Source organism: Cibotium barometz, chromosome 58 (genome assembly GCF_041138505.1).
Source record: "Cibotium barometz isolate CiBa-2024 chromosome 58, ASM4113850v1, whole genome shotgun sequence".
Classification (NCBI taxonomy): domain Eukaryota; kingdom Viridiplantae; phylum Streptophyta; class Polypodiopsida; order Cyatheales; family Cibotiaceae; genus Cibotium; species Cibotium barometz.
The window spans coordinates 22161392-22172665 of NC_141103.1; the positions used below are offsets into that span (position 1 = coordinate 22161392).

Genomic DNA, 11274 nt, shown 5'->3' on the forward strand with positions numbered 1-11274 from the left:
CTAGATTCATATAGCTCTATGCATAAACTCTATGTATAGAGCTTGCATAAGCTTACAAGCCCTATGTATAGAGCTTTCATAATCTTACAACCTCTATGTATAAAGCCTATACATAGAGCATATGCATTAAGCTTTTACAAGAAGGCTATGCATAGAGCTTTCAACAAGAAGGCTATGCAAGCTCTATGTACAATGTCCATGCAAGCTTTCAAGAAACCTATGCATAGAGATTTTATAAGCTTGCAAACTCTATGCATAAAGCCTATGCATAGAGCTTATGCATAGAGATTTCACAAGCTCGCAAGCTCTATGAATAGAGCTTATGCATAAAGCTTGCAAGAAGGCTATGCATAGAGATTGCAAGCTTATGATAGGTTTTATGCATAGATCTTGAATTAATCCTATGTATAAGCTTACAAGAACCCTAAACTAACCCTAAACCATAAAACAGGGATGCAATAATACGGAGAAAAAAGCATAAACAAGGAAAATCGAAAGAGGATCTACCTCTTTTTTGCGAAGCTGAAGGAGAGAATTTGTGAAAGATTGGTGAAAGTGCTGCAAAACAAAATATTAAACAAAATAATTAGTAAATTAAACACAAGAATAAGAACTAATACAAAACCCTAAAATCTCTATGCATGCATTAGGAGATCTATGCATACATAGAGAGCTCTCAACATGCATAGAGAGCCAAAAACAACACAAAACCCTAAACGTCCTATATCCTAAATTAAAAAGAAAAAGCAAGAGCATATTAGTAAAAGTGGAGAAGGAGAAGAGGAGAAAAGAAGAAAGAAGGAGAAAAGAGGAGAGAGGTGAAAAGAGGAGAAGGAGAGAAAAGAGACGTTGCATACCTTCTCTGCAACGCTGTGCGGAAAACAGAGAAAATACGCTCTCGACCGAGCGTCGGTATGTGCGTCGATATCAGCACCGATATATGCTTCGGAATATGTGTCGGTATATACTTCGGAATATGCATCAGTATGTGCTTCGGTATAAGCGTCGGTATACAAAAATTTCAAATTACCCCGCCCGACTTGTCTCCTCCAAGACTACGACGGGCATACCGACGTTCGACATTTGCGTCGGTATTTTAACGTCGGTATGCCCTCAAGCTGTAGTAGTGTGAGTTATTGTTATTTACAGATGTGTTGTATTATGGTTGTGAGGGTATGAATATGATGGATGCTTGGCATGTCTTTTCTACCAATATGGAATGGCAAAACACGTATCCAAACATGATGAAGCTCTGGCAAATCATGTTGGTGATACCAGCCTCATCAGCTTCATGTGAGCGAGGATTCTCTAAGCAAAATGTCATTAAGACATATCAACGCCAATGTTTAGATGTAAAGACTCTTGAGGCATTGATGAGAATTTCACTTCTTGGACCAGATGTCAATGATGTGGATTGGGCATGTGTTCATGACATGTGGAAAGATATGAAAGCAAGGAAAGTATGTGATGGATTATGATCATTTTGCATAAGTATGCTGGTCTTTGCAATTCGTATTTTAGTTGTTGATGGTTTGATGATTTGTTGGACAGCATTGAAACATCTTGGAAAAAGTAATTGCTTCAGCCAATCTGTTGTTCTATACTTCTTGGCTCAAACTCGATATTTTCATAATGAAAAGCTTGGCAAGATTTTCACTAATTTGCTGGATTTCGACACATTTGTTGTTGTTTCTTTTATTCTCAGCATGTTTATGCTTTTGCCTCTTGGTAAGAGTAAGTTGCAAACCAATTGATTGGCCGTGTTTTGAATTTGAGCCTTCAAATGTATGGCTGTCGTGTGATACAAAAGATATTGTGCTTGTCGTGCTTGTGTGTAACTTGTGGTCTGGTATTTGATGTTTTAGCAGTTAGTTCTGCAGGGTTGCTGGCATGTTTCTGCCTTGTTTTTGCTACTCTGTTTTTTTTAAATGTTTTTAATGCCATGCTTTTTTTTCAGGCATTAGAAGTTGTTGGTGTTGACCAACAAATATGCATAGTTTGAGAGCTGGATGGTCATGTTATGCGCTGTGTGCGTGACCAGAATGGCAATCATGTTATTCAGAAATGTATCGAGTGTGTTCTTGCCGAGCATATACAGTTCATAATTTCTGCCTTTTATGGTCAAGTGGTTATGATTTTGACTCATCCTTATGGCTGTCGAGTCATCCAGGTAGATTTTATATGCTTATGTGACCTCTTTAAACCTTGTACAGGCATGTTTACTTGTTGTCGTTACCTTGTTTTGGCAGCGGGTTCTCGAACATTGTACTGATGAGCAGAAACAGGATGGTATAATGGAGGATATTCTACGTTCTACTTGTAATTTAGCACAAGATCAGTATGGCAATTATGTCGTGCAGGTTTGTATCATCTGCTCTGCAGAAAAAGCTGTCTATATGAGCACTGTATACTTGTGGTAGGACAGCACGAGCTTGCAACAGAAGTTGTGTTGGATATGTAGTGGTCTTTAATTGCCACTGATGTTTTTTGATGATAGCATGTCCTGGAACACGAAAAATCTCATGAGAAGGGTGAAATAATGACAAAGCTAGCTAGCCAGATTGTACAGATGAGTCAACACAAATTTGCTTCTAATGTAGTTGAGAAGTGCTTGGAGTTCGGAGGTCCTACTGAACGCCAAATTTTGATTAGCGAGATGCTTGGTCAAACAGATGAGAACGAGCCACTGCAGGTAGCGTTTTCCTTACATATTATTACACTTTGCCACATTGTCGCAGGAAAATTTTTCTTCAAAATTTTATGGTTTTAAGCATGAAAATTCACATGAATGTTTCCCTTCGGGTGCTTGGATGGGCAAAATTTTCCCTCAAGCAGTCATGATGGGTCCCTGTGCTTCTTGGTCCAAGCCTTCTAGAATCTTGCCCAGTCAAGCCTTATGGGCAGTCATGATGGGTCCTCAACACGGGCCTATCCACGCCTGATGGGCTGTCATGATCCGCGTGTGCTCAGAGGGGCGAGGGCTTGGACATGCCTGTCCAAGCCTTACTGGTGGCAGTCGTGATGGGTCCTCCCCTCGGGCGTCCCTCTTTATGCTTAAGGTTTATTTTTATAGTTAAACGTGGCTCCTAATCACCATTGCAGGCCATGATGAAAGATCAATATGCTAATTACGTTGTCCAGAAAGTTCTGGAAACATGTGATGACCAGCAGCGTGAGCTCTTACTCTCTCGCATCCGGGTCCATCTTCATGCATTGAAAAAATATACCTATGGAAAGCATATTGTTGCTCGTGTGGAGAAGCTATTAGTAGCTGCTGAGGTAAATATAGTTTCTCTGGGTTTTCAGTTATGAGTAAATTTTTTTGCATATGTTCTCTTATTGATAAACTCTTATAAAATGATGCCATGGGCAGAACGCTGGGAGCCCAAATGTCAGCATGATTCAAACAGCACAAGAGTCCATTACTTGACCTTCGACCATTCATCTTCAACTAATTTGTGCATAATACACATCATCTGAATGGTGTCATTTACAAACTGCTCGATTTTCACCATGAAGTAGACTCTCAAGTCCCTGTAACACCAAGTAAAGATAGAATAAAAGAATTGCCAGTGTAGAGTGCTTCTGCAGGTTGTATCGGAATGTATCTTTCATAGCAAGGCAGGTTCAATATAAAAATGCAGGAGGCTAATTGAAGGTACCCAGTCACACAGCAGAATCTGGGAACCCTCACTTCTTGTGTGTGATTTTTAGCCTGTTCAGTGTGTATCTCAGGTATTTTATTATGTTTGATGTCTTTGTTTGTACAAAGAGTGGGAATTGGTCATCAATTGTACAGACATTGCCTGCATGGCAACATGGGCCTTCTTGAATTGAGCTTCACATGTCCGTTTTAAGGACTCGCGCTGTACATAATGGTTCATGAATCGTAAAGCTGCGGTGTTGCTTATCTGTGTTTATGTGGAGTGACAGGGACCATATTAACTTTGTTTTTCTCGTGTTTTGGAATTGACTACACATCCATGGAAAGCAAAAGAACAAAGCAGCCTCTACTTATGGCCTCGAGACTAATAGATGTAGGTGCAACAAGCGTCCCATAATGAGAATTCCCTATGTTTTTTTGCAGGTTTGAGAGTTGTTGTGCTGGTGTTTTAGGAGCTGTTGTACTGGTTTTTTAGGGCCTATAGACCTATTAGTGATAATGTCGATGGCATCGCGGAAATGGCAGGAATGAGCCACGGAATTCGTGAGCGAGCTGATGCCCTGGATGCTGCAAGAAACACAGCAGCTGCTATTGGAAAGGTGGGTGGTTTTGTTGTATACAGCATTGTGTTCTGTTGAATGGAGGGTGTCACCAAGCCAGATTATGCAACATGTGTGAAAATTTCTACAGATGCCTCCCTAAAAGAGATGATTCCTCTTGGTGCTTTGGTGATGTTAACATCTCTCATTGTGGGAATCTTGTTTGGAGTGGAGACATCGAGACAGGAGTTTTGGCTGGAGCACTAGTCTCTGGTGTGCAGGTATGTCTCATAATTTTCTCTGTCTTCAAATTTTCCATGTCTCGGGTTTGTTAGCAATTAAAATAGTTAGTGTGTCGAGCATTCAAATATTGTCTTCTCATTTTGGTGGGCTCATAAACAAATCTATCGAGTAGTTCTCTTTACATATTCTTTTTCTGATAGCTCAAATTTAGAATCGAGAATTGTGTATGTAATCGAAAGTGACTCGAAGCCCGTCTAGGTTCCCGAAGGCGTCATTTGATGCCTAGTATAGGTTGCTAAGGTGTCATTAAAATTTTTGTGATGCCTAGTGTGAGGCAGCTCAAGAACAAAAGAAGGTCACTATAGCTCGCCGACTCACCACCCTCGGAACACTCACAAGCACAAGGGGCACCACCAGCTTCTCTAGCTGGAAAGAAAATCACTCTCTCACTCTACACCACCCTCCCACACCAGACAGACAACACAATCCAAAACCTATATTTTAGTAAAAATCTTCATCTTTACAGAGCTGGACATCTAAAATGTCCTCTGAACCGTCCTCATCCAAAACCCATTCACAATCTGACCATTCCCTCTCATCTATATAGATTACTACAGACCAATAACTAGAGCAACTATTGGAGAACACAATTTCGAAGGGTGTAGGATCCTCAAAATAAATCTCATCCACATCGGGACCTAATTCTAAGATTAGATACATGATGGTAAAGAGCACTCCAGCAATATATAAATGTCTACCCGGTAATCACCTTAGCCCGTGTAGCTTTCCCTTTGTTTGCTCCAATCACTAGCCCTGTTCCTCCATAAAAAACTGGCCACTGTCTTGGTTGCTATCTGACCTTCCAGTCGGCCACCTTCGCATCTCACCAGGTTCTGCAGCTCTTCGCTTGCACCCACGGCTCTTGATTCTTTTGTCCAGAGGCGGCTATATCACCCACTCACTGCAGCCGCAGAATCACCAGGACGACCCTCACTTACTCGCCAGCCTTCTCACCAGGCGGCCAACCTCTATGCGTTCTCCCAGTTGATATCAAATCTGCAGCAGCAGCCGGCCAGCAAGGTACCAGCTACTCCTCTGACTTTTTCTTTGCTGCTCCCCCAGGCGACTCCTTTGTCTAGTCGATGCCAACAGCACATCCCCTTTCTAGCCGGTCTCGCTGCCAAGCCACTCTGTAGACGCTGCGCTCCAGGCTCTACTTCTCCCTTCTTCGTCTGTCTTCTCACGCTGTCAAGAGAAGCCTCCCCCTCTTCTACACTTCAGCCTGTTAGCCCGACCACCTATGGCCTCACCTTTCGCCAGTCAGCTGCAGTGCTTCCCCTGCCTGTCTCCGCAACAACAGAGGTCGCGTCTCACCAGCTTAGCCTCACGTCAGCCTTGCCACGCTATCTCCCACATGGCCTACTTCTTGCAACAGCTCAGGAAAGCGACCCTTCATCCACCAGGCGGCGCCTTCCCTAACACAACGGCCACCTAATAAAAGCACCTCACCCGTGCCTGATTGTAGCCTCTGCGCCGTCTTCTGAAGAAGCCTCTCCCTGCCTATCTCTGCAACTTCTCCACAGCAAGGGCCACCACACAATTGGTCCACAGCCTTCTATTTGGTGACCCCCTCTCTCTTCACTCGCACAAGGGGGTCCTCCTAGAATCATCAACCCACTGTCCTTTTTGAAACAAGGCGACTACTACCTTATCTTCGCCAGCCTTTGCACTCTTCACCTCTGAGCACCAGATCCACGAGGTCTAGAGGGCGACCCTTCTTCCCATGCCGACTCCAGCTGCCACTTCATACAAGCCCAGTCGCCTCCAGTAGAGCAGCCCGACTATCCACCTATCTCGCCAGCCTCTCCTCGCCTTTGACGTCTACATAGGCACCTTCTGTGTGTGTACGGCTGCGCTCCTCCTTGCGCCAGTCAGCTCTTGCCAGCTTCACTGCTCCAACTGTTGCCAAGGCTTTTTTTAGATCCCTCACGTCGGCTCCCTTTTGCAACGCCAGCAGCAGCCGCCCTCTTTTTACGAGGCGACGACCCTTCACCACTGCTGCTCGCCGACTTTTCTTCTTCGCCAGCCTTCTGGAGGTTTTCGCTCGCACAGCAGCTTTTACAGCCATGTGGCCTTCTAATAAATTGGCCATGTTTAATATTATCATTTTTTATTTTTTATTTCTAACCCTTTCCTTCCTCAATATTTTTGTGCCATCTTTCTTCTTACTATCCACATATAGCCACTCTCTCTCTCTTCCATTTCACCATACACAAGGTAACGTTGGCCCTTTTGATTAATTACTCTTCCATTAGAAAGTGAATGGGGTCTTCTTGGGCCCTTTAATTTGCCCAAGCCTAATCAAGGTGATTAAGGAATAGCCAAATGGGGGATTGCCATGTGGACTGAAATGTTGGGTTTTTAAGAGAGGTGTAAGAGTGGTCAAAGGGTGCACTTTTTTCCCAAAAGAGGGGGGGGGGGGGGCAATTTTACAATTTTCGGACCTCCATAACTTCTACATACAAGCTCCGATTTGAGCGGAGATTATAGATCCGTGATCTACGCATCAAGAGCTTTCCATAGATATGTTACATGATATGGTTTTATCCGCTAGGTTTTAAATTCCATTTTCCCTCCAAAATTCAAATTCGAATAAAGTAGCCGTTTTGAAGCTTCTAATTAGAAAACGTTTCTTCTTAAGAGAAAAGGTTTGACTCCCTTAAACTGCCAAATAAAAGGGCCCAAGAAGCCTTCCATTGAGGTCCTAATGATGCTTCCACACCCTTCGAGATGCAACCTTCCAGTGCCCAATTATCTCTTGGACGCGCATACAATTTCAGGCTACCAAACAGCTTACACCACCTACAGCCAGCCTCACTCCAAACAAGCCTGCAAAAAGCTCAAACCAAATTCTTCCACCCTGAGCATTTGGCAACGCATTCAAAGCCAACCTCTTCACACACTTCATACACACGTATGTACACAAGCCAAAAATGCCTTTCAGAAAAATGCCTAACACCTAGCATAGGGAGTCAAATTTTCGGCCTGCCTAGATGTCACTATCAAGTCGTTTGCTCATTGACTGAGATCTATCTATCTATATATATATATATATAATTCATTAGAAATCAAATTGCCTACCCCTTCACATACACACACATATTATCTTAAGAGATTCGATTTTTGAATTTCAACTGGTGGAGGGGAGGTGATAAGTGCCTTGGGGAGAAAGAACATTGAAAGCACCTCTTTTCAATCACAAGGCCTTTTGTCAATTTGAATTTTGAATTTGAAGAAGTGGAAAAAGAGAATGCTTTGTTTGGGGAAGATGATTAGATTACATGGCTAAATTTGGCATAGAGGTAACTTTTGTATTTATTTTACTTATATATATATATTTATATAAAAACCACACATAATAGATCTGCACACACTATATATACACACATACATATCTATAATATATATGCGCACACACATACATATATATATATATATACACACACACACACATATGTGCACACACACAAATACACACACACACTACCCTAGGGACATGGGGACACACACACACAAGCACTACCCTAGGGACAAGGGCACACACACACACAAATACACACATGCATCACATAGTATGTGAGGGGCGGGGGTGCACGCACACACACTAATACACACACACATGCGCGCACACACACAAACACATAGACACACACACACAAATATGAACATATACACACAGACACACATGTACACATGCACATGCACACACGTACACACATAGACACTAATACACACACACAAATACACGCACGCACACGCACACACACACACACACACACACACACTACCCTAGGGACAGGGGGCACACACACACACACACACAAGTACTACCCTAGGGGCAATGGGCACACACAAATACACACATGTGTACACATGCACACACCTTACTTGAGGGGCAGGGGTGCCTACACACACACACACACACATTTGTATATACACACACACAAGCACTACCCTATGGGCAAGGGAACACACACAAAAATACACACATGTACACAGAGTACTTGAGGGGCGAGGCTACACACACAAACACATATACACACACACACACATGCACACGCACACGCACACGTACACACACTAATATACACACAAACACACACACACACACACACACACACACAAATACACACATGTACACAAAGTACCCGAGGGGCATACACACACACACACGCATGCACTCACAAACACTAATATAGTCACACACACACACACACACACACAATACACACATGCACACATAGTACCCGAGGGGCGAGGATGCACTCACACACACACACATGCATGCGCACACACACAAATATGCACATACACACACACACACACACACACTATCCTAGGGGCAAGGGGGGCACACACATACACAAATAGGCACACACACACACACACACACACACACACACACAAATATGCACATGCACATACACATGCCAACATATTACACACACACACACACACGCAACCCTAGGGACAGGGGGACAAGAGGGACATGCACATCCACATGCACACACATTACCCTAGAGGAAAGAGAGAGGGATTTTGTGGTTGGGGGGTGTGGGGGGGGGGGAGAGAGAGAGAGATCCGGGAGGGAGGGAAGCACAAGGTTGGGAAGAGAGTGGGGAAGCGGGGGGCATACATACATACATATATAGACACATACATACATACATACATACATACATACATACATATATAGACGCATACATACATACATACATACATATACATACACACACACACACATACATACATACATACACTCACACACACCCACGTACACACACACATATATATACAAAGACATATATACTTATATGTATATGTACATGTGTTTATATATATATATATATATATATATATATATACATACATATGTATATATGTATATACATACATATGTATATATATATATATATACATATACATACATATGTATATGTATATCTATTAGATATTATCCATGGATAACTTTTTGCAACATGGCACAAGGAGAGGAGAGAAAAGAGAAATCTTGGATTTCTAAAAAATAAGAGAAAAAAGGAGAAAGGAGAAGAGACGATAGTCTTTGGGGGTTTCTTTCCCACACGCCTAGATGCATTAGGGCTCAAAATTAACTGTCACCATCAAGTCATTTTCTCATTAAATGAGTTATATGTGTGTGTGTGTGTAATACATTTGAAAATAAAATTTTCACCCCTCAACACACACACACATATTATCTTAAGAGATTCAAATTTTGAATTTCAATGAGTGGAGGGGAGGTGATGAGTGCCTTGGGGAGAGAGAGCATTTAAAGCACCTCTTTTCAATCACAAGGCCTTTTGTGAATTTAAATTTTGAATTTGAAGAAGTGGAGAAAGAGAATGCATTCAAATGCTTTGTTTGGGGAAGATGATTAGATTACATGCGTAGATTTGGGCTAAAGGTAAATTTTGTATTTATTTTACTTATATATATATATATTTATATAAAAACCACACATAATAGATATGCACACACTATACATATAGATATATTTGGGTTCGAGGTAACTTTTATATTTATTTTACTTATATATATATATTTATATAAAAACCACACATAATAGATATGCACACACTATACACACACACACACACACACACACACTATACACACACACACACACATACATTGTGAGGTTGGTGGGTGATGGCCTTTATAACACCACCAACAAACACACAAGCAAAAAACGTGGTTCATTGAGATATATACAAGATGACAAAGGATAAAGGATCCCCATCATTCCACATATACAAACAATGCTCAGATGTGAACCCATTGCATATTTAATGACTTAGAATTGGAACACTAGATTCATAAATGATGTTTTGTGGGTGCCACCGATCCTCCTACATGTAGGTATATTGAAGAGAAGTGGGTGGACTTTGGGGAAGAGCCTCATCACATTCGCCTTCGACTAGCAATGGATGGAGTTAATCCATTTGGCTTACGAAGTTCATCATGAGTACATAGCACATTTGCCTAGTCAACTATAACCTTCCACCATGGTTAGCGATAAAGAAGGGCACCTTTTACTTTCCTTAATAGTTCCAGGGAAGTACAAGGTGAAGAACATGTACCTCAAGTTGAATCCATTAGTTCATGACCTATGTATGTTATGGGAAGATATCTAGGTTCATGACGCATCCAAGAAATTTTGAGCTCGCCTCTCTGAGTTGGTGGCAATGGGATGGCTTGTTCAAGAATCTTTTATATACATAATAGCATATCTTCATACGGCCGACCCAAATATGCCAGGACTATGGACACAGGAAGAGGATGATCGACTCATTGAGCCTCAAGGACAAGGCCTTCAGAGAATAATGGATATGGCATTACAAGAGAAGATCCATAAATTTTGCATCTTAAACTCTCGTGTTATGGATAAATGGATCGAGATGTATAACCTAGCAAAGAGAAAAAGAGACCGAGATTGTTTAAATTTTAGAAAGAGTCGAACAACCCAAGTATTGCCATACCCAGATTCGCTCGCTCAACTTCTATAATTTTCTTCTGGTAGATGCCTTCAGTAAACCATATAACAAGCAAAACACAGTGGTGAGGTTATAAGCAAAGAGGAGAAGAAGCTTGCATATGGTTGTGATTACCATGAAAGTGAGTTCTTACATGTACACAAGACACCATAAGGAGCTTGCATATGGTTGTGATTACCATGAAAGTGAGTTCTTACATGTACACAAGACACCATAAGACATAGTCTTGTACAAGTTTTCCTTTTTCATACAA

At 41.8% G+C, this 11274-nt stretch overlaps 1 protein-coding gene across 1 annotated transcript; it reads left to right on the forward strand.

The window, feature by feature from the left end:
• The first annotated feature begins 2020 nt into the window (after positions 1 to 2020).
• On the forward strand, positions 2021 to 3312 carry LOC147606030 (pumilio homolog 2-like). Its single transcript, XM_086792891.1, has 4 exons — positions 2021 to 2170; positions 2250 to 2360; positions 2498 to 2692; positions 3103 to 3312. Exons 1-4 carry the CDS (start codon positions 2021 to 2023, stop codon positions 3310 to 3312), a joined length of 666 nt encoding a protein of 221 aa, XP_086649017.1.
• The last annotated feature ends 7962 nt before the right edge of the window (positions 3313 to 11274 follow it).

What these genes read in the sequence shown, in the direction of transcription:
- LOC147606030 (XM_086792891.1), top strand. Translation starts at nt 2,021, where the DNA reads ATGCGCTGTGTGCGTGACCAGAATGGCAATCATGTTATTCAGAAATGT. An exon ending in ATGGCTGTCGAGTCATCCAG is followed by an intron (nt 2,171 to 2,249) that starts GTAGATTTTATA and finishes TTGTTTTGGCAG; the next exon opens with CGGGTTCTCGAACATTGTAC. An exon ending in ATGAGAACGAGCCACTGCAG is followed by an intron (nt 2,693 to 3,102) that starts GTAGCGTTTTCC and finishes TCACCATTGCAG; the next exon opens with GCCATGATGAAAGATCAATA.